General features: G+C 41.0%; 2 protein-coding genes across 9 annotated transcripts in view; both read right to left on the reverse strand.

Moving 5' to 3' along the window:
• The window catches only part of SHANK2 (SH3 and multiple ankyrin repeat domains 2), a 365,112-nt gene that overhangs the window by 12,193 nt on the left and 329,220 nt on the right, over nucleotides 1-23,699 (reverse strand). For 7 of the 8 annotated variants that reach the window (XM_030038580.2, XM_030038579.2, XM_030038578.2 and 4 more), the window contains 3 exons: nucleotides 7,969-8,099; nucleotides 6,523-6,634; nucleotides 2,981-5,393 (listed from right to left, as the gene is read on the reverse strand). In XM_030038580.2, coding sequence (XP_029894440.1) covers nucleotides 2,981-5,393; nucleotides 6,523-6,634; nucleotides 7,969-8,099 — 2,656 coding nt within the window. Of the gene's footprint in view, nucleotides 1-2,980; nucleotides 5,394-6,522; nucleotides 6,635-7,968; nucleotides 8,100-8,334; nucleotides 8,395-23,699 lie in introns of all 8 variants that reach the window. The other variant, XM_030038575.2, reaches the window with a different exon arrangement.
• Nucleotides 12,796-22,404, reverse strand: LOC115351642. Its single transcript, XM_030038582.2, has 4 exons — nucleotides 22,309-22,404; nucleotides 21,590-21,670; nucleotides 18,463-19,116; nucleotides 12,796-13,948 (listed from the first exon to the last, which is right to left on the reverse strand). The coding sequence occupies exons 3-4, from the start codon at nucleotides 18,539-18,541 to the stop codon at nucleotides 13,074-13,076; spliced, it is 954 nt and encodes a 317-aa protein (XP_029894442.1). The 5' UTR covers nucleotides 18,542-19,116; nucleotides 21,590-21,670; nucleotides 22,309-22,404; the 3' UTR covers nucleotides 12,796-13,073.

A 23,699-nucleotide genomic window follows, 5' to 3' on the forward strand; every position in this document is an offset into this window, starting at 1 on the left:
GCCTTTGGGAAGCATTTACCGTGCATCCATCGCTTTTATGCAGGCACCTTTGAGAACAGAACTAAAATGTAATGCAGACAGTTCAGGGCATAAACATACACAGCACAACAAAGAGAAATTGGAGCATTTTCTCCACTGTGCTAAATTTTGCTATTAGCCTTTTGCTCCCTCTTTCACACTCTTTATCAAGCTCGGAAATCAATCCTCTCTCATCCGCCCCCGGAACGTGAAGCTGGTTAAGCTCAGGGAGGGGGAAGGTGCCAGCCTTGCTCCAGGGACAGTCGGGAACCGGGCACGGGCGCAGCCCGGCGGACCCACGGAACAAACCACCGCTGGTTTACAAGTAGGACTTTGGAATCTACAGGTGAAATTCTCCATTTACATCTCTCTGCCTCACTTTCGTTAGGAGGAAAAGGAATTGCCTGCAGCACCTTTTAAAACATACTTTTAATATCTGTAGAGAGTTGGCTCTCTTCTGATGTCTCTGATTTATTACTTAGCTTCAAAAAGAAATCCTGAGTAACCTGTTCCGATCATTTTACTATCTTCAATTCACCTCAATTAAAAAATAATGGAATCCCTTCAGTTTTGAAAACAGAAGGAAACAAAATACAGCCCTCTTACCTTCCGTTCCCACTGGGAATTCTGTGGAGGTGTCATTTTCTTCCACAGTCAAACGGCAGCCAAGAGTTTTGCTGCTCTATGCCACTGACAACTTTTCTTATTTATTACCTCATAGGTCTTCTGGTATTGTTATATCCCAAGATCCTCCCTCTAGTTTGCAAAGATGCCTGTTTGGGTTTACTTTTCGGGAAAGAAGTAGGATTTCAGCCACATTGAAATAATGCTTTGTGTGGGTTTGTTTCCAAATTGAGTCTCTGTATTCCATAATGAAGACTATGTAATTTGCCGAAGCTGAGTTATAAGAATTAAAAAAGCTAAAGGACAGAAAAGCAACGTAACTTTCTAACACTGTCCAAGTCAGATCTTTGTCTAAAATGTAACATATATGGGACTACTCTTGCCTGTGTGATAGTTTGCTTTTCTCCACTGAAGTGATACAGTAGATTTTCAAATTTTTTTTCCAGCCTTTATACCTGTTTAAATGTCCTTTCACAAAAAAGATGTATCTCTATTTGCTTCTACTTTTCATTTTCCTCTCAGTAATGATAATACTTTGACATATTTACAATACATTGTAGTTGCCAGCCTCAGTTATTTTCTAATAAAATAGGGACACTAAAGATCTCTGCTGTAACCTGGAAATAACTATCAGTTTATATATAAAAGATGATAAATAACATTATACATATGAAGCTAGAGGCAACATGTTCATATGGCTTAACAAGAAGACAATCAAGGTCTATAAAAATAGTATTCTTGAAGACATAAGAAAAATAATATGAAACTGTCAGAGTCATCTGCAAGACAAGACTTACGTAAATTCAAGCTTACTGCACAAGTATTGATTTTATGCTTGCCTGAGGTATTCTCAAATGTATCGTGTTCTGCTGCTGTGCTAACTTTGTTTAAAGACTGTCTTCATCAGGCCGCCAGTATATATTGTTTGTCTTGTACAGTTTTCATTGTATTTTTTTTTCATGTATTAAGGCTTTTCCTGTACAGACAACTCAATTTCTACTACATTTAGTCAGGTGCCACTGACAGGAATTCCAGAATTTCAGTGTTTTTCTTCCATCTCTTCATTCTAAAAATTGTATAACCTCCATACCTCCCTGTCACCGGTTTGATGACTTCTATCTTGTGGGAAATAATATAACTATCTGACTCTGAGGCTTTTGATCACGCTGTTTTCTGAATGAGCAGTCATTTGCAATTAACAGAGCCACCCTTCCCCTAAAACCAAATTACCTTCAGGCATGCAAAGAAAAGTAGCTTTTCAAAGGCTGAGTTGTTTATTATCCAGCAGAATAATTCTAATAAAATTTACTTAGATGGTATCTTTTTTTAAAAACGACATCAGCACTGCATTTCTGCAAAATATGCATTTCTATGGAGCAGTGTGGGCCAAACAATATGCAATACTTCAGTAAAAGGTACATTTAACTGCTGTATGTAAGGCCAAACCATTCCACACCACAAAAAGAAATACCTCAGGCTCTCAGTAAAACTAAAAAAATTACCTTTTCTTTTTCATAATCATGGATTTAATGATATTATATCCATACTCTACACAAATGTGACAATTCCCAATGGTGTCTGACTACTGTAAGTTACTTATCACGTAAGTACCTTTCAGAAACCACTTATATGCAAATGTATTGCACTGCACTACCAGGGATGCTGCTGTCGGGAGAAATAAGCCTCCTCCCTGAACCTGTAAACGTCAAAGACTATTCACTAACAAGCATGTGCAATAGAAAGAAAGAACTTAAAACCCATAATACTAAGTGGTAGAGATGCTAAATTAACTTTTAGTAATAACACGAATAGTGCAAAGTGATTTCAATGAGTGATTTTCTAAGACGGCTTTACGCTTCATGATAAAGTGGATCACGAGAGGTATCAGCATGAATCAAATGACATCACCCAGTGAATGTGAAGTAAGCCCAGGCAGAACCACTTTTTTTACTTGTTTGAAGCCAAAATAAGTTATGGGACTGAAGAAAAATTAAATTATCACCACATTTTAAAAGAAAGTTTTTTTAAAGAGAAAAATACTACTTAAAAATAAATCTTAGTAACTCACATCAAAACAACGGAAAGGTTTGTGGAAACTGTCTTTCAAGTTGGAGAAGACTGAGAAAGCTCCTGTCCTATGGTGTAGACTACACAAATGTTGACAATGTAGGAAATTCTTCTCCTCTGTAAAATTGTTTGTCATAGACTATTCATTAAGCAACCATATTCAATAGAGAGTACGTTCTTTTTTAATCTATGTGGTTTGCGGGGGAAGTTAGTGAAGGGATGGAAAAAAATCAAGCCTTTATTAGAAAATTATTTGGTTAATTACATTTACCTTGTACTGAGACTTGCAGTTTTTGTTCCAGTAGGTGACTCCAATCCTTCCCCTGGCTTTGAGGATTTCTCTCTGTTCATTTGCTGGAGTATTGAGTTCAATTCACTAATAACGTTAGCCTTTGGGCCTGAGAGAATTGGGCTTTTCACCTCCGTCACGTCACCCCATAGTTTAGATGTCCTTTGGGGAACAACTTTAGCCATATTGGGCTGTGCACTGATCGGAGGTGGGGGCGGAGCGGGAGGAGGAATAACAAAGCTGTCTACAGTTTCTTCAATTAGCGCGTCCTTGTAAAGTGCATTGCTTTTGTTGATTATGGGCTTCATTTTTGGCTTAGGAGGTACTGGGGGTTTGTCCACCAGAAATGTTTGCCCATCTGCATAGACTGTACAAGTATCCACGTTCTCACCCCCTTCCGAGGACAAGGTAGAGATGCTGGACACCGTTGAGATAGTGCTGGTTGTCTCTAAGTGATGGTCACTACTACTTCGACTGTCTACCTCCTCAATCCCAGAGTCAGTGACGTTATCAAAGCTGTCAGGGGGTGGCAGAAAGGAGGCAGGCAAACAGTTTGAAAGACCCACTTGCTTTTTACTGTCTAAGGAATTTGTTGGCTGGCTGGGGGCAAATGGCGCGGGTGAAGGCGTGCCATTTTTTCTTTGCTTAATCAAGTCTGTTAGAGCCGAACCGGGAGCTGCGCGGTCATCGGGGATATCAAAGCTGTTGGCGAACTCTAAGGGGGGTGGTAGTGGCTCAGTAAAAATAAACTCTTCATCGATATCAACTGATGCTAAGGGTGGCGGAGGGATGCGGAACGGCAAGATGACAGGGTCGTCGACAGAGCTCGCTGCTACGATCGTTTTGCAGGGAGATGCCGGTGGCTCAGGCACAGCAGGCACGTTCAGCTCACTCTCTGCTTCCTCGCTCTCCTCTGGCCTCTCTGGCGGTGAGTTTTCGGGGGTCGGTTCCATTTCAGCTCCCTTTTCCTCTTCGTCTTCGGGTGTATCATCCGACTTTGCTGTGTCCACGGTATGAACCATTAACAAGCCAGCTGACTTCTGCTGCGAAGTATCCACAATGTTTATCAACATGTTTTTCTTCTCCTCAGCTTTCTTTTCTTTCCCCGCATCTGTTTCATACTTGTTCTCAGTCTCCTGCCGTCTCAATGGGCCTCGAGTATTTTGCCTACTGACAGTAGCAGTAACAGGAAAAGTCGTTTCGATGTTCGGTCTCAGCTTTGTATCTATGTAAAGTGGTTTATTAAGGTCAGCTTTAACAGCATCTCCTTTGCCCGGAATCTGCTGTGTTTGTTCTTTCATGGCTCTGTCCCTGGCAGAGAGAGCGAGGGCTAGTGGTGAGTTTGGATCTAATAGCTTTCCTGTGACCGGGTGAACGTAATTATCCGAGCTGGATGCATTCGTGGACTTAGCTGCCACTGTACTGTTTTCAGTACCTTTCGTTTTGGACGAAGCGTTTAATGTCCTTGAGTCACTTTGATTTGTGGGTTCACTGCTATTAAAAAGATTTTCTGGCTCTCTAGGTGCGGGAATCGGAGATGGTGACATAAGCTGTCTGAAACCATCTTCGCTACTAAACATTGCTTCATCGGTAAATTTAGATTGCCTCATACGTGGTGTTGGCGGTGTTAGTCCAACATCTTCATCTCCTAGGTCTGTGGAAAGGAAGGCTGGAGAATTACGCCTGGCTTCCAGCCTCTTTTCCCTGTCCCTCACTGCTCCAGCAATGGCTGCTGCAAACGGACTGCTGACGCCTAAGCTGTCGTCGGGTCGGAGTTGCCCGGGTTGCTCTGAAGACTGAGGATCGATCTCCATGCTGCTCCCTTGGCTGCTTTTCCCACTGCTGCTGGTGGATGGCTCTTTCACAATAATTGTCGGGATTGGAATAGAGCAGGTCTTTTCTGGACTGTCTTCAACATTGGACTGTTTCACCAGCATCCCCTTCCGCCTTGCTGGTTTGGCCGGCACGTAAACCGCTTTGCTCGCAATCTTCCCAACCTCAGAATATGGGTTTTCTGGCATCTGACCCCTCTTGTTCCTGAAATTTGCCTGAGAGGCGGCACTCCGACTATACAGGTCTTCCGAGTCCAGAGAGTATCGGTCCAGTTCTCGTCTGTAATAGATCCCTTTGTCCCTTATCATTGTTCCCACATTCTCGGGCCTAACCAAAGAAATTTTTGAACCTGAATTCTGATTAAACGGAGGTTTAATAGTTCCGTAGCTCCTGGATGTTGGGGATTTGGGAGAGTTGTACAGAGAGGGAGAAGGTGGTGGTGGTGAAGGAGGTAAGGACTGTGGTGGTGGCGGGATATCTTCAGAGGTGTCAGGCATTGAAAGACTTCTGGTAAACTTCAGCATAGGAGGAGCCAAAAACTGCCGTTCTTCCTCTGTTATGCCTAAAAATCAGAAAGTATATTTAAAACACTGTCTTCCACTGGGATCCCTCATATTGTATTATTTCTGAGGCCAACCTACAATGACGGGGTGCGTTTCACGTGACATGAGGCATATGCAAAATTACGAAAGAGGTCTTTTGGTTGATTCCTACCATAAGCATTCTTTCTTGTTGAACTTCCAGAGACCCAGATGCCAGAATTAAAAAAGGATGCTACAGAATTTTAATTAAACTGATCATTGATGTGTAGGCAAATGTTTTGGTTTTATGTATCATCAAGGTAGCTGTAGAGAAGCACATTTTCTTTGAAAATTATTGAACAGGGAAGACATTCTGTGCAGAAGAGCAGCTTATGCCTTGCTCTAGCACTCTATAAATGCATATAATAATGCAACTTAGAAACCTAATGAATTTTTAAGATGCATTTGAAACTTAGCAAAGGGACTGCGAAGATTCTATTGGGGAAAAAAAATCATAACGTTTCATTTCAAAAGATGACATTATATTATTACAAATATGGCTTTTAACATAAATAAACTGGATAATATTGGGATAATTTAGATGCTAATTTTACATCAGCATAATGCGTTTCTAAATTGATAATTAACACTACTAAGATTACTACCGAGAACAAAGCGAGCCCAAATTTGGTCCGCTCTTTTTTTCTCTGTTTGTAAAATCATCTATTGTCATCATTTGGAATGAAAGAGAGGTGAATTTTATTCCATTTGATCAACAGGGATTCCTTTGTAAATGACACAGCGTTACAATGCTTTCGCCTCAATATCAAAGAAAAAAGGAAGAGCATTTTGCCCTAGGTAATGCATCGCAAAGGGCTTGTACTGATCTTTTTTTTTTTTTTTCCTTCTCACTACCTTTCCTTGTTAGAGGGAACATTCTAAAGAAATGGATTAAATTATAATTCCATAATACTTGCCTACTGCCATCAAAGCAGAATGTGGAAATTATATCATCTTACACACAAACTTCTTTTCTCATGAACTTTGTATAAAATTAAACAGTCATTCACTGAGGTAGAGGTGTTGGAGAAATATGCTTTAGGAAAGAAGCAAAGTTACTGAAAGTATGTGATTAATGCACAAGCAAACTATACATGAGAAGCATTTTACCTATAGATTTTTGTCTTCTCATTGTACCCCGAGGTATACCCAGAAAAGGACCTTGAGGACTCCCTGGTACAGTGGGCGTCATCACAGCAATACCCTGTCTCTCATACATGGACTACAAAAAAGCAAACAAAAAAACCCCACAAGCATTAAAGCATGCAAGTCTTTCTCTCACATGTAAATAACTCTTCTGTCATATCTGCTAATCCACTATCCCTTTTACTTAGAATTCTTATGGAAAACAACAGCTTTGGTATTATTTTGGGGGGGAGGTGAAGAGAAAGGGAAGGCTGAGCTTTATTTACATGTTATTAAAACGACAACAGCTGTAAGCGGAGTTAGTTGAAATTATTTACAAGGCAATATGTTAAGTTTCCAGCACATTTGATGTGCTGTAAGAAAAACGAAGCATGAGCAATCGCATTTTGTTTCATTCGCTTCCAAAAACGTAGCCACACGCTGCGTAGGCATTAATGTTCACTCTGCACCAAGCTGTATGCCCTCTTCACTTCTGAAGAACAGACCTGCTCTTGCACAGATTCAAGGTGTCTTGCGCAAGGTTACACTGGCAGTCAGCATCTCAGCTAGGAACTGAGGAACGCCACCTGAATCCCAATGCGCTCAACTGTCCCTCCTTGTAGGTCAGCACAAAACTATTTGTTTTCTGCCTCTTCGAATAGCCTTAATTTCCTTCCATCCCAAGCTGCTGAGAACAGTAAAGTGCTTGTTGTATCAGGACTGATGCTCTTTTGGAGGGGTGGGTAATGGAAAAATACATCTAAAATGCAATAAAAACAATTATTTTTTCATAGGCGAAGTTCCGTAAGAGCAAATTCTGCAACTGAGTAATCCGATTTCAGAGTTCTGGAGGTTAAATTTTTAATATGTGCTATAGTATTAATGTCAATTCTTCCCTTACATATCATCATGTATTATTTAATTAAGATATTATATATGCCATTAGGAATAATAAAAACCCTGCAGTAGGAGAAACCTTCACATTAGCGGATATTGTATGGCTGCACTAACTCTGCTGCTGAAACTGCAATAGCATACCTCGACTTTCAGCAAAGTTTTTTAGCTTGGGTTTAGTGTTGTACTGACACTTTCAAGTTCAGAACTTACTGGCGGCTCACCAGCTCAGATTACAGGCAGAACAAGTTCACATCTGTTTGAATAACACTGAGGTAGCAATGTTGTCGATGTGACGGTCTCAGAATAAATATAAGGATATAATGAGAAAAGTTTTATAGGCGTATGTAGACTCTTCTGTTAAAAAACTATTATTAGAAGTACAGAGTAGACCATGCCTTAAGGTTACACGATAATAAAACGAGTATATAAAGCAACGTTTGTAAATTCGTTTCTGTTGTACGCCCTGCACGCTGCCAAAAGACCCCCTCCAATCAGTTTCCACAGTGAAAGCAGTACTTCATAGCTACCACTCACATTCATATCTGTTGCTGAGGGAAAACATCTACTAGAAGGCCGCTGTTTAATAGTTGCCACTCTTGAGTCCACAGTTGCATTGTCTGCAATTCTTGATGGCTTGGAAACTGGTACTATTTCATCCACCTTATCTGTAATATAAAAGTATTCAGTAAAATAAATATCATTTGTCCAAAAACTGAAAATTTAAGTATTGCAAGGTCAAAGGAAGAGATTTACTTTTCAAAAAAATGCAAAGAAAAAGTTTTTTTGGCATTTTAACAAGGCAACGCTTGAGCATCATAAGTCGTGCAAGCCGAGCACTTTTTATTGCTGCTACATAACATGCATGCTTTAGTTTTAAGCCTGCATGCATTTAATGTTTACTTAGTGTGACTCGAAAAACAATCCTCTTCTTCAAACCTTCAAAATGTGAAGGGAGAATATCTATATAGAAATGGAAAGAAGACCTTTAGAAATAATGAATCTGTACAGCACTGTTTCAAATAGAGATAAGCAGACTGTACTTAGTCATCAGAATTTCAGTGATATTTTGGACAATAACAAGTACTCCAGAAGTGCTCTTCTATGCCTATTCTCCTTAAGTAATCACATCCTAATTTATTCACACTCTTGGATTATGAGATTAGCATTAGTAACTGCATCATTTGTTTAACTGAAACTTTTATATGTATTTTATATTTTAATAACTGGACAGTCTGGGAATGTACTTAGTTGTGGTCAGAAACAGACCAAATGGGCAAAGTCCGAATCTGAACGAGAACTTCAATGTTTGGATTTGGGATTCTGATCTACCATATGACGTGATGCTAAAATATGGGGAAAACTTTAATCAAGATCTTCTGAAGCTTAGACTGTTAGCTTTAGCCCCGTCTCCAACTTTGGTCACAAACAAGGTTCATCAGCATGTAATACGTAATGTTACTCCCTCAGACCGAAGACCTCAAAGTACCGTATGATCAACTAATTATAGCCTGACAGCTCCTTTATTGCCACTTCTACTACTGTGAAACTAAGGCACGGAGAAATTGAATGACTAGCCTAAGCCAGCAGGATAGTTCGACTTCTGAATCTGTACTAGCATCCAAACTTGAACCATACCAACAGGTTTCCTTACTATGCCTTCCATTGCACTTGCTTTCCTGTATCACGTTAATTTGGTATCTTTTCCTTTGAAGTCTCACCAAAGGAAGGATTAGTTATATAGCCTGTGGTATTTATGTGAGTGGAATACCTTAGCCTGGCTCCTAGGCTTCCACAATGCGAGTCAGAGCAATGTTGCTTTTCAGCAGTTAGATCCATCGCCCAAATGATCACTTGCTTCAGCAAACAAGGAGAGCTACCTTCGTGAGGATACTAGAGACTTAAAAACCCCAGGGGTTTGGTGGTGCAGAGATGGTGTTACTATGCCACGTATCGGATTTAGGGATTTAAGTTTTACCTCTCACTGGAGAGCAGCGCACTCAGGGCCCTGGATATGGATATGGATGGGAATAAGGCAGGAGGAAAAGAGCTTTTGATCCCTCTAAACGGTAGATCTGGCTGATGCAAGGATGATATTTTAAAATGGGAGAAGAAGAGAGGGAAGAACTTTTAGCCTTTTGGTTAGGAAGAAGGTTGTCCTAGAAGTGGATATTTCAGTGTCACAGAGGGTCAGGGAGCAGGCAGGAAAGGAAAGGTTGAGCAGAATCAGTAAGCTGAACACTGTTGAAAACTGTCTCACAAGAGTAGTGTTGCTGTTTCTTTTCAATTGAAGTTAGCATTCAATTCTTTTCATTGGTCTGCTTTATTTTTTGTGGGTTTTAAATCATCCAGTGGAAGGAGAAAAGGAAAAAAATTCTTAAAATCATCACATGTATTCAAAAATAAAACAAACTTCAAGTCACATTTCATAAGACTTTGTAATACAAACTGTGAACTTCCGCAAGAAAAATATCTGCACTTCTGCGCAGCAAAAGGCATCAGAAAGCAATGGTGTAACCATGAACATTCGACCTATACAGCAAAAATATGGCTAGACTATAGAATCGTACTCAGGGGATCTATCACCAAGAGCTTCAACTGGGCAGAGATTTCCTGTTAAGTCTCTCCCACCCTTTTTATCATCCCAGAAGCCAAACAACAGGTCTTTGGGATACAGAAAGAAGTAAGTTTTGGAAACTGAAGCACTAGGTACTCAAAATCTGTAAAGAAGAAATATAAATATACCATGTAAGAACTGATCCCCTTTATTTTTAACAGACACATGTAACCATATACCCATTCAGACAACAAAAAGCTACAGGGAAAGAGTGATGAGGCTATGACAGACACTTGAAAAGCATGAAAATATTTGTTTGGGGATGAAACATACATACCCTCCAACTGCACTGATTTTGCTAGACAATACTAGAAGTCAGATCCTAATTCTGGATCTGACCAAAATATCAGTTGGTACCAACTCTTAATACCATCTACTATTTCCAGTTGGAGAAAACTCTGTTTTTGTGTAAGTTTATTGCAGGTTTCTTGTCTGTAGACAGGTTCTCAGTCCTTCTCACCCTATAGCTGCTCCCATTCAAGTGGTGCTTTGTGCCTTGCCAAGTCTAGCTAAAGCACTTAGAAATGGGAGAAGAGAGCAGGTTAAAGCTTAAGCTGCTTTGCAAGGAACTCTTTAGGGGTTCCTCGGGTAGTATTTCCAAAGGCAGCACTGCTACATCTGCGCAGCTTCTTCTTTCGCTCTACTGCCTTTGATCAGAAGGCAAAGGTAGAGTGGAGGTGGTCGTTTTAAAATTACAACAAAAAAATTTGAAGCTACAGAAGCAGCCAGCACGTGGAACGAGATTTATTCTAAATGGCAGCAGCTACATGGCGGGTCCTGCAGAATACGTCAAAATCTTAGCATCTGGCCGCAACTGCACCGCACTTTTGAAGTGAAAGCACTATGTGAAATAAAAACATTCTCACTGTATTATCAAACGTGCTAATTAGGCCAAGAAAATTAACTGGCTGAATTGTATTTAGCTTCATTCAAACTCATCCCAAAGAAATAAGACGTAAGCATATTGGGACAAACTTTTACTTGCCTTTGCCTTTAACTAGGCTGTTCATATCCACAGTACCAGCGTGCAAACCAGGTATGCACCAGAAACACATGTTCAAAAGGCCGCACATACTGGAATTAATTTGTCAGGCTTACTAATCGGCTTCTCTCCCAGCCTCCTCGTGATCTTAAATATGCTGCAGCATGCATTCCTTGTACCAATGAGAGGGGAACCTTACAAGCCTGTGTTGGAAATTCTCTGAGGACACCTTTACAAACAGTTTGAACAAAAGAGATATAAAAAAGCCACAGAACGGGTGCAAAAATTTGCACCCGGTGCGAGGTGTGTCGACAGTGTGGCCAAAGAAGCACGCCTCCAGTGGTATTCCTAAGAGGAACGCAGCTGGATGTAGGTGGAAGGGAAGAAATATTCTGCAGTGGAAAAAGCCTACGTTGGAGGTTGGCCATGCCAGCTGCGTTTCATCGTTAAACCGGTCATTTAGCAAAGTACAGCCACAAGCACGCACGCACACACACTTGTAAGGGAGCAATTTGTGGCTGACTGGTAGAATAACAAAATATTATCATCTGCTTTATTTTGAGTAACTTCAGTCTCGCAGAAAGATAGGGAAGAAGAGTCTATGGCTCCCTGGACAGAGAGCGCAGCTCAGTTGTAATCATAGAAGAGGATTTTTAGGCCTACGGTTATTCTCTAGTATTTGCCAGAGGAGGAATTCATCACTGCTTTGCCATATAAACTCTTCTGAACCTTTACGAGAAGTTACAACGGCATGTTGAGAGTCAAACACAGGAGCCATGCTACACCTGTGATAATTAGTTACCACCGCTCAAGGGGCTCCTGGTAACAGCATCCTTTCGGAGAACTGTCAGGGATACCACATGTAAAAGCCAGTCTGATGCCTCTGCATGCATATAGCAATTTGAGTGCCACTATATTAAATTCCCCCGAGAGAGGCAGCACCAAGAGATATAAAATAATTTATTGCAAAGTGCATTTCCATCTGCCCTGTGGGTTACCAATTGCACCCGTGCTCTGCTCAGGGTGCCAGCCCTCAGGAAATTAGATGGCCTAAAGGCACAGAAAGTAGTTGCATTTTATCAACATGTAGGTCGTCTCTGATGAAAAGCTCTTAATCACAGGCATAGTAGCACAGTACCCAACAGCATGTCATGACTTTTACATTCTCAAGAGGTCTGGCTGCTAGGCAAGTTGCTTTTTTTTTTCTTTTTCTTAAATAATTAATATCTGTGATAATTACAGGGGATAGTCTCCTCCTAATAGATTTGTTGCAGGAGATGGCTCTTATCCCCGTAGAACACATTGCTTAGTGACTCCTGTTTCAAATCCCCAGACTCTCTCAGAGGAAAAATTATAATGCTGCCCATCAAGCCACCAGATCCATCATAAAAGGAACTTTGAAAATGAGAGTCAGGTGCCTAGATAGATCTGGTGGCACATCACTATACAGGCCCCAAAGGATAAATATGAGGTATGATCCTGGCAACATTACTTATTGTACGACATAGCCAAGACATGTGGATTAGCTCCACCGAGGGTCTTAGAAAGTGAGCTTGTCAGACCCACAGAGGATAAGAATGATCATGATCCGGTACAGGCTAACCCCAACACCTCAGGCTGGCATGCCAGAAACACCAGGCAAAGACTGATCGAACACAGTTTTGGAGGTGAGTATTGCCAAGACCTGTATACTTACCACCAAGTCCCGAATGCTTGCTCAGAGGGGATGGGATAATGGAGAAAGAAAACTCAAAAAACAGCTGCCTCAAGAAATGACTTGTATTTGTAAGAAAAGCAATGAATGCCTGGCACAGAGTAAAAAAATGCTCGTATGAAGTTAAAGTGAAAGAACAGAGGCAAATGTTCTTCAAATACCAGCAGCACACATCGTTAACAGTGCAAATATAAACTACAAAATGTTAGACTAATCTAGTCAGCCAGAATACAATGTTAGCCAATGTAGGAAATGGTTGAATTCTGCCACTGATGGCCTTATGGCTAAGAATTAAAAGGACAGGCACATTAAAAAAAACCCTAAAAATCCTATGGTGCGGTTATTTTTTCTTCCCCCCCCCCTTTTGCCTGGCGTGTAGGCATGGGCAACGAGGCCCTCTCGGTTATGGCTCTCTGCAGCCGGCCACTGCGACAAGGCAGCGTGGCCTGCGGTGGTTCTCGAGAGTCGCTCGTCCCTTCGGCCCCGGGTAAGCACACAGTGGAGGATGCCACTGCGTCCTCACCGGTCCATGTCGAGGCACAAGTTAACTCGACATGGGGGGTGGCTCTTTGGGAGATGCGCGTTTCAAGGACCTGCGTCCTTGGCTGCTTGAGGAAAGCTAAAATCTCTGACAGGTAGTTATGGATGGCTCTTGTGGAGGTAGCCACAATGCCCAGCTGCAGCTCCATACGGCCCATGGACTGTGACATGAGACCCATGGACTGTGCATGCTCCCTCTTGATATTTTCCAGCAGCTGCACAATCCTACTGTTGGTTTCCATCAACAGCTTCTCTCCCTCTGTTAGCTGGGGCTGCCCTCTCCAACCCCGATCCCTAGGGACAGGCTCAACACCGCAGCGCTCTTCATTCATTTCATCATTTCCCTCCTCCTCCTCAGGAGAGTCACTTTCAAACTGAGGAGTCCTACTGAGTGACTGATCCCCGGGAGACTGTATGTCCATAGTACACTCCGGAGTCCGCGCTGGCGTTTGAAATCCCTCAAAATCCTCCCCAACGTTGCTGTGCGTTTCAGACGAGGACAACGGCCACTGCCAGCTCTCTGTGGTCCTGGCCGGCGAGTCTTCGTCAGAGGCAGGCACCGAGGATTCCTGTTCTTCGGCCGGCGTGGACGGCGAGCTCCCTCGGTGACGGCCGGCTTGCCCCGAGGATCCAGGAACCTCCCCATCTTGTTCCCCAGTGACATCTGGCAATCAAATAGAGGAGCAACAACCACTGTATCTGAGGCCAGGCAGATGGAGGTATCTACATGCATTGGACAACACATAGAAAGAAGCCAGTTGGGAAGCCAGAGTGTATGTGTTTGGGCAAACGGAAGGGCGGACTAAAGTTTAGTGACTGCGTTGGGCACGTGGCAGTTGACGTTATTAACCGCTTTTGGTATAAATGCACACTGTCCTGTACCCATAACACACACAGCCGTGCTGCATCCCAAGGCAGGAACTACCAATTCACCTCATCGTGACTGTGACAGGCAATGTCAGTGAACCTATCAAAAAGCTCACCTATGCACTGCAGTGGTGTCAGTCAGAAATCCCTGGGACGAGCTCAGGGCCAAGTGTCCAATTGAGCTTCCTGGGGTGCCAGATGTGCTCCACCACTGGCTGAGGGCAGCCCTTTGTTGTTCTGAAGCACTGCTGGCTATCTTCGCTTTTGTCCGACGTCTCACGTCACCCCCACCCCCAGTGCGCTCTCTCCCAAATCGCTGCTGCGGCGCGACGGTGGCCGTCCACAGCATTTATCCTGCGAGCAATGCCCTCCCCGAAACATTTGCCAGGTTTTTCTTGTTCTTTTCTCCAAACGGTAGGTAACGCCAGCTGAGGGCATTGCTCGCCAGGATCTCGTCGTCTGCCGAAAATAAACCTAGTGTCGCCCTCCCCTGACTACCTCCTCCCTTGCCTGAGGGCACGTGGTGGAAATGTGGGTGCAAGTGCTTCCCTGTGGCAGCTTAGTGTGCAAAGAGGCATTCTTACAGACGTTAATGAGGAGGATGTTAGGTATGCGCTTACTCTAAATCCCCCCCTACACAAAATGCACTCCCAAAGGCTAGAAATGGCTAAGCTTTTTGCACCCACAGCGATCACTGGCTCACAGTAGAGCACGACCTGCCCAGCACCATTCTTGATTACGTGAGTCGGTGGCCGTAACTCTCACCCTTTCCATGCTTCAGATGATAAAAAAAAATGAGTCCGCTTTGGGTTTTTTGGGAGGGGGGACAATTTGGTCATCAGAAATTAAATCTGGGGCGGTCTGGCTAAAACGTTGCAGTAGGGTAGCGCAAAGAGCCTGCATTCCTCACGCTCAGGCAAGGGATACGTGCGAGAAGCGCTGTCGTCGGTAAGGCTGACCTCAACAGCAGCGGCTGACTCTTGCTAGCTGGCCGGCTGCGCTGCTCACGCTACTGTGGTCCGAATGCCAGATCAGTGTCATGCCTACTCTCTGGCATCCCAGTCTTGAAAATGTTATTCTTTAAGGATTAATTTCTGCTCTTTGAACTACTTTCTATGCTGCTCTTCAGACCTCAGTTGGAAGCTGTAAGCTTACATCTGGAAGGTGTTGCTGAGGTCATATTAAAAGATACTTCTGGTTCTGTTTACGAATCAGGGTTTTTTTTGTTTTGTTTTGTTTTTTATATATATATATATATATATATTTGATATGGTTTTAAATGAAAGCTCCTTCTGACAGACCCAAGGATCCCTCCTCCTATATATCAGTCCCTGTCTGCCCTAATGTGGCACTCATCGTTTCTACACCCAAGTGCCTCCAATATTATACTGCTCTCAAAGGGATTCTGTGTGGCTTAATATAATTACGATTTTTTAAATGCTAAAATAATGGATATTATTTGTGCATTTAGCATATTCACTACTTCAAAGTATTCACATTCAAAGTATTCACATTCTCTCTGTGTCTGGCTGGACTGTCCAGTTGCATGTTTTATGGAAAGTGAGGATGAGATTGTATTTGTAAAAAGGCATGAGCTCCTTATGAAAATGAATTTTAGGGACAAACTGTCATGCAATCATTGGCTCTTCCACTCCATGGAGATTTGAAAGGGACCGTATATCAACCTAACTGTAATAACTGCTTCTTCCTTTGCAATTCTTCTCCCCCTTTGCCTAATACAGCTGTAGCTGCAATCCTTCATTAACAAATCTCTCTTAACAACTGTAGTGTAGGACCATGAAATTATTTCTCAGCATTTTCCTATTTGAGTACACATGAAAAAAAGAACAAAAAAACAGGGGACCTATTTTTACCACACATAGCAAACACACATTTCAGTTAAATTCTATGGAATCGGAGAAAGATAAGGGATCGTATATATTCATTCTGGTAGAGCCACTGGTCATACAAAATGTCTCTGTATTTCTTTTGACATGTCATCAGAAAATTCCCCGTATTTGAAAACTCCATTTTCCTGACAAGTGTTCTAAACAGAGCCCACCTAGCAATTGGTAAGTAAGAGAACCAAAATAAATTAAAAGTCAAAAACTGAAGCAAAATAAAATAAAAAAACCTCCCCCCCCTCCATTAATTTATGAATATTTCTGTAAATAGTATCACTGAGTTTAGTGTGTTCAGATTCAGGGGGATCATAACACTTTTGTTATTTGTGCATGTTTACACATTTGCCAGAGGCTTGCTAAGAAAAGTTTGTCTGAAAAAGCCTAATCAATTTTTGCCACGTTCCTAATCCTCTGTGGAATTTTACCACTTGCTATCCTCCTAATCAGTATTTTCAGCCTTTCGGAGCTGAAAGAACAGCATCTGGCATAGGTGACCAATAACACAAATGACAAAGAGTACCAGCAAACAGTCTGTGAAGACCCATGGGCAGAAAGTTAATTGTGGAAACTACTGGCGAATACTTATGAATAATGAATACATTCACAGGTTTTAGGATAGGCTTGTTAACTTGACTAGCAAAGAAGAGGAGGAATATTCATAACTGTTAGTATTCGTAACAAGGTGTTCAACAACTCTAGTAACTCCGGTTTCTGGAAGCTTTGTGAAGCATTGACATGGGGCAGGGGGAAACCGAGGGTGCGTTACAGGCATGGCCTTACACAAGCTTTCGTTCACTACAGAGCAATCATGGGAAAACTGCCTGAAGGTCAACGGCTGACACCACCTTGACGAATGTGTCAGTCTCTGCCCAATAAATCCATTCCTTGATGACCAAAGGTCGCCCTAGATTCAGACCGGATCTTGGTAAGATGGTTGCACCAGCGGCTAGGTTGGTGCTGTGGAAAAGGTGTGCCAGTTACAGTAGGGGCACTGGAAAACTTGGTTCGGCCAGAAACTGTCCTTATCGGCCAGAGAAGAGGCTGACTGCTTTGAACGGCTGCCGACAGTTGGATTAAAGCTGGCTGGAAGAGTTACCTCAACTAACTGCCTTTAACTCATTTCCTTGGCAAAGGGGTGACTTCCAAAAAAAAAAAAGAGAGAGGGCACTAAGACTGTCAAGTCTGAATTGGCTATGGACCAAACTGTATATCGACATGGTTGATCTTGGTTGTTATTTGGCTTTAAAAAAATCTCTCTCTTTTAAAACCAAGCTTTAAATACAGTGGGTACAAAGAAGCACAGATAGCTTCCTTAGGTGTGAAGCAAAGGGAAGAGGTCAGATTCTCTGATCTTTCTAGCTGTTTCCACCTTACACAGCATTCCTACGTGCAGCGTTTTGCTCACAGTGATACATACGATTCACAGGCAAAATAGGTCACTTCTTATGTCTTTTATAGATATCTTTATATTTATACCTAGTGATAGCAGCCATCAAACTGGCAGTCTCCAAAGTTGTGACTTGGTTCATGTTCCTAAACTCACGTCCCTTGCTCTGACAGGGCATGACTCCCATTTTGATCCTTAAGTGACCAAGTAAGGGAATCAGAAAGGATCATGCATAAGGGCTAAAGGAAATAGAAACATCTGGAAGTCAGTGACCCACTGCACTTTAAATTCAGCATTTGATCACTGTGAGTACTATGCAGCTATTTCCAAAAGTCACATGGGACTCTCAGTTTTCTGAAGACTGTTTTTTGTTTTACCTCGCTGATTCTGTTGTGCTTAAAGAAAAAATGAGATCTCTTATTGAAGTGGTCCATGTAAGAGTAACTAATGAACCTTCATCAAAGTCCTGGCTATCTTCCTTTCTCTCCTTTTAGACAGGTCCTCTGTTTCTGCAGCGAAGCCCGTAGCTGGCTGCCTGTACGTTTTTTTGCACTGGGCTGATACAGAGCTTGGTCTGATGTGGTAGAGATCAGCGATTGCTCCTGGTGGCCACAGGAGAACTGCCCCATCTTTTGTGCCTACAAGGGTGATCTGTGGTTTGCCCGATCCCGTTCTGAACACGGTGATTAGAAGCCAAGATTATTCCAGCCTTTAGGTTCATGAATACGTCCACCGTTTTGGAGCACTGCTATACCGTGCTGTCTCTTTGCACCACAACATTCCTTACCAGTGAGAGTCCTTTAAGTTTGTTATTAGACATAGTTAGGATTGTAGCAATTATCGGGTTGAGATACACAGAGAACTGAACAGTCGATTCAGCTGTAGGGATAGAGGACTGAGACAGAGGCCAAGAACAGAGCAGGGCTTTGGATATAGACAAACTTTAGAGACATCAGAGGTATTTCTTTAACTTTTGTTCACTGAAGAACATTTGAGATTTATGCCTGTGTCGTGCCTTACCTGCCACTTGGACTGGCAGTTGATCCCTCCCCTGAGATGTGCTGCTCTTTAAGAATCCCTCCTTTTGAAATCCCACCATTTCTGTTTCACCTCTGCTACTGGATCGTTGCCTTTTCCATTATCTTTCCTTTTCAGATTCCCCACCAGTGGAGCTGGACGTGAGGGGTGGGGTACCGTCTTCCTGCTGACAGGTAGGTGGAGATGTTCCTTGGCCACACCAAGTGGGCCAGGAGCTCAACAACAGCGGTAACACAGTTGGGGAGCTTCCTGGGACCTGCCTCTGCTGCTCTGGACCTGGGCCTCTGCCTGTATCTGCATCATGCCTCCTGGGGTGGGTGCATTTTTCAAACTGCTTAGGTACCAAGGTGACAGATGCCTTGTAAATACCTAAGATAGATACAGACAGAAACTGTACCAGGCGCAATCAGTTATGCAAAACTTCATACAATGCCAATTGCACCTATATGCTGTAGTATCACCCACCTTTTCTAGCATCTGCAGCCAACCACAGTCAAATATTTGGCACATGTATTTTTCCTTTTGAAAAGTGATGGGAACACAGGACATTCATTCTTCCTTGGTGTCAACAGGTCTAGGCACATAGCCCTTAATGTCAGGTACTGCATATGCACATATTTTGTTCCATCGCCTTCCCTAAATATGAGTTTGCAAGTTTAGTTCAATTTCTTTCATTAGCCGATAAAATTTGTTTCCTTCTCAGTAAACTGCAAAAATCAGTTACCTAAGCAGTACTAAAACTAAAGGGGTAGTCTTTATGTGTGCTTATTAAAAACGCATAGAGATTGGTTTAAACTAGATAAAAATATGGCTGTGGTGTTGCTTTTATCTTACGGATTAATTTTTTAAATTCCTTTTACTTTTAACTATATGTAGCTTGGTTTTAGCATAAGGGCCAGGAGTGATTATGCCTATAATTATAAGTTTGCATGTCTGGAAAAAAAAAAAAAAAGAAGCATCTAAATCAACTAGGTGCACTTAATTACACTGTATTCCTTTTAGATTTTTGTCACTTCCCATATATATGCAAAAGACCTTGCCCTGCTTAGTTTGTAAAAGAAGAGCTGGGAAGTAACTTGGTAAATACTTCAGGGTGAATGTCTGTGGGTGGGGGGAACTATGTAAAGGACAATTTGGGCAAACAGTACGTACGGGAATCTAGACAATGCTTTCAAAGAAGCAGATGAACAAAATTCTACAACACCTTTCCGATGCTAATAGGGTGGTAGCAGAAAGATGAGAACCTACTGATTTCAAAAGAAAGCTTGATCAGACTATAGAAGTTCATATGATAATGTTGCTTGTCATAGAAGCAATTGTACTTGATGAATAGACCTCTAGTGCCTCCGGGGGAAAAACAGGTGACTCCTATTTGCAGATGGTTAAAAATGGATCTCCGTTACATTAGCTATGTCCACTGAAAACTAATGTCCTTTTTTTTAGCTATTCAAATAGGAATAGAAGTATAGAAATTTGTCAAAGACCAGAAGTAGGTAAAGTATAACTAGGCCTTCAACATACTGCTAAGAATTTACAGACTAACCTTAGCTAAAGCATTGTTTCAGAGTAAGAATATTGAAGGTTAAGATTTAAATCCAAATTTGTTGTTTATGATCATATTTAGAGGAAAGAAACAAGTTCAGCCTATGGTTATGTCAGGTAAATGTATAGTTAAAAAATATACAGAAATGCAATGATTTGAGTTTTCATTTAGACAATTAGGCTAATCCTCATAAATCTGCCACCACGAGCACATTTTAATCTGGAATTAACTTCTTCCAGCCCCACCCCAAATGAACAATTTGCAGGATTGTGCTTAAATCACAATGCCAAAATCACATATTTACCATACTGCAAACAATAGGCAGAGAATATTACTTTAGCAGTTAGCATAATGAGGAAATAACAAAAGTGCTTTGCAACACAGTCAAAAACATAAGCCATTTGCAACACTTTCCTTCTATGAAATTGAGTAAAAATACTTGTATGTTCTCTGGGATACTGTAAACTCTACGAGGTACACTAAAATCCAAAAAAGTGAAAATTACGTAAAATAAATCAGTAAAACAGAAAAACTGTTTAGTGACTAAAATTAATCATTTAGCATTGAGTATCTATAAATACCATTACATGATTTATGAAAATGATTTGTATGTATTCACAATAAAGAACTATCAAAACTTTCTTGAAAGAAAGTCTTATTTGTGTTTCTAGGGCTGAAAATATCTTCACATTAGTACATATAAGTCACATTTACATATTATAATCACACCATCAAGAATAATTTTAAGGAAGGCAGAAAAACTGATATGTTCAAATTCTTTCTATAGATACAATTTTCAAGTACCAGCTCTTTAACAGTATGCTCAATTAATGAAAAAATTATACAGGCATTGAAAATACACCTGCAATCCTGAAGCCTTACAATTCAGCCTACCTTGAAAGAGGAATGGTCATTGTCTAACAGTGGTTTCTGTTTAAGAACAAAAAACAAAGCAGAGAATATAGTCAATACCCACTCCTACCCTGCAAGCCAGGTGGAATTTAAGTGGCAATTTGATGTTCTGTTTAAGAGACAGCATTTGAAAATTTGGCCTAGTCACAAAAGAAAGACAATCAACCGAAAGAAACCAAAAAGAAAGGTGGAGGACCTAAGACACTTGCAGCCTTCTCTGTTCTTACACTTACTCTCACGCTTCCACACCGAGGGGAAAAACCAAACAAACTATGATGAATTATCTAAAACCATTTATTTTTAATTATATTAGAAATTAATTAACATGGGTGTATGAACATTTGAAGAAAAAAAAAAGAGAAATAGCAGCAAAGGGAGTTTTGAGATGAGGGAGATAAGTCCTTCATCTCCCTGGCTCCTGAAAAAGAGAGAGAACACATTAAAAGTGTTGAAAAAGTTTTCCACTGTCCTAACTGTACCGTGTTGGGAAACACATGCAATTTTTACTGTTCCTCAAGCAGTCGTGATTTTGAATATGTGGTTAGATATTCAATTAATAATATCTGAGTACAGCAAGCGACACTCACATAAGCCAACGTATTTAATTCGTCTGTTTCCAAACGCTACAAACCCCACGTTTTCTTTAACACTTACAATTCCTTTTCCAACTTCTTTTATACCATTGTCTTGTTGGGCTGATGCAGAAAGGTTTTGAAAACCTTTTCAATCACTGCCCTGTAGTAAAGAAAAACAAGCATCATGAAAGGGCCCTACATACTCAAGAATAAGCTGATAAATTCAAAATAATACTAGCGTAAATGAGGAGAACACCCCCACAGAGACTCAACTGACCTCTGCTCAGGACTTCCAGTGTTTTCAAATTGTTAGTTAAAGCTGCCCACCTCATGCAACATAAACCCTGGTTTGAAGAAGTGTTCAGTACTCAGAGTTACCTGTTACTTCAAGATTCTGTGCCAAAAGTTGCTAATCAGCACATTGCCAGCTAGGTGCCGAATTTTTTTCAGTGGAAAACATAGGGTTAGCATTGTTCTCCTTGACACATGCTGATTTTCAATGCTTTTCTCTTACAAAGTGTTTTAAAAGCACGCATGTCATAGGCATGGTCCTAACCCTATACCTTCTTACACTGCTGCAGACTCCCCACCAGTTAGACTACAAGTCATAAAACCTGTAACCTTGCTACATCAACAAAAAATGCGGCCCATGTTTTTTCACACATACACTTCACAAATTCCACCCAGAGTCACTGCTTTATGCTTGTGAAAAATTACAACCTGATGACAACCTTTTTCTTATTATTATATTGCTATCTCATTAGAATTCCAAATATGTAATGCAAATCAATTACTTACAAGGATACCCTTCAAGAATTCTTCATTAAGCCTGATGCCTTTTGCTCTCATCTTCTAAAATACAGTGTCTGGTGAAGATCAGAAAACCTTCTTCCTACACAGAAGCACTGCTGATGCTGGAAACTATCAAAGGAGTCGACGTTGTGAGTGCTGTAAAAGTTGCCTTGATGGTATTTCCATTGTTTCCTGCAGACAAATCTCCATCATCAACTCCACCACAGTGAAATAAAAAAATGAGTTTTGAACCCGGACGTCTTTGTGAGTGGTTTCTTCAAACACAACATAACACTGTAAGCTAAGCCGCTGTTTGGCATTCATTTATATGTATTTGCTCTGCAATTTCATTGTTTCAGATGCCATTAGAATGTGCCACCTTTGAAACAATGGACAACAGGAATGGGATGAAGTGTGAATGCTTATTGCAGACAGAGCTAATAATATTTCTTTTGAATGCCATCAACTGATATTTTTCTGTTCAAATGCCGCTAAGGCTTGATGCCAGATAACAATATTCTGGGTTGATGATATCACAGTTATTCTGATCTGAGAGGTGGTACTAGCATCTAAACTGTTCAAAGGAGGAAAATCCTACATTTGTATTTGGTACGGTAGCCCACATCAAAACCCAAAGACCAGTATCGACACATATAGAGGGATCATTTTAGATTGATTACCACATCAAACCTAAGAACAAACAAACCACCACCCCTAGCTCGCAACTGACGCTTGTGTGACACTGTCAAAGTAACATTTACTAATGCAGAAGAATTGTTTATCTTGTCATTCCCATCTCACTGTGAAAATTTAGCCTGCTCTGTTCTTAATTTTATACTTGCTCTTAGAGGATTTTTATATTAGGTTTTTAAAATTAAACACTATCCACTTTAGCTTTCACTGAAAATCCCAAATGACTCACTAAATCAAACCCATTTCCTGGCAGTAAAAAAAGCTTAGGAGCACGCAATTTTTAATTCATGTATCTAGACATTTACAGATCTTAGTTTATGGACGTGTTCCTTAAATATCATGTAATTTTAAAATTCTCCATCCACAAGAAGTTATTGATAAACAAGTCAAAACAAAAACTGAAGGAAAAACCCTTTAAAAACAAGCTTTTCATGAGCCACATAAACTTTTTATGAACAGAGTTAAACTGATTATTTTCAAATATTAATTTTGAAACTCTAATGATAAATATTTTCTGTAGTGATGATAAAAATTATGACCAAAAATTTTTCTTTTAATGTTTTATTTTTAGAGTATTTTCAAATCTTCGTTTTAATCTGCTGCATGAATATTTTGGTTATTCTTCAGTATTAATGGGCTAGCTACACATTACCTGGAATTATATTTTAAGTATTGCCTCCAAAAAAATTGCTGCTACAACTAAC

The sequence above is a fragment of the Aquila chrysaetos genome, chromosome 16 (assembly GCF_900496995.4).
Source record: "Aquila chrysaetos chrysaetos chromosome 16, bAquChr1.4, whole genome shotgun sequence".
In the NCBI taxonomy this organism is placed as follows: domain Eukaryota; kingdom Metazoa; phylum Chordata; class Aves; order Accipitriformes; family Accipitridae; genus Aquila; species Aquila chrysaetos.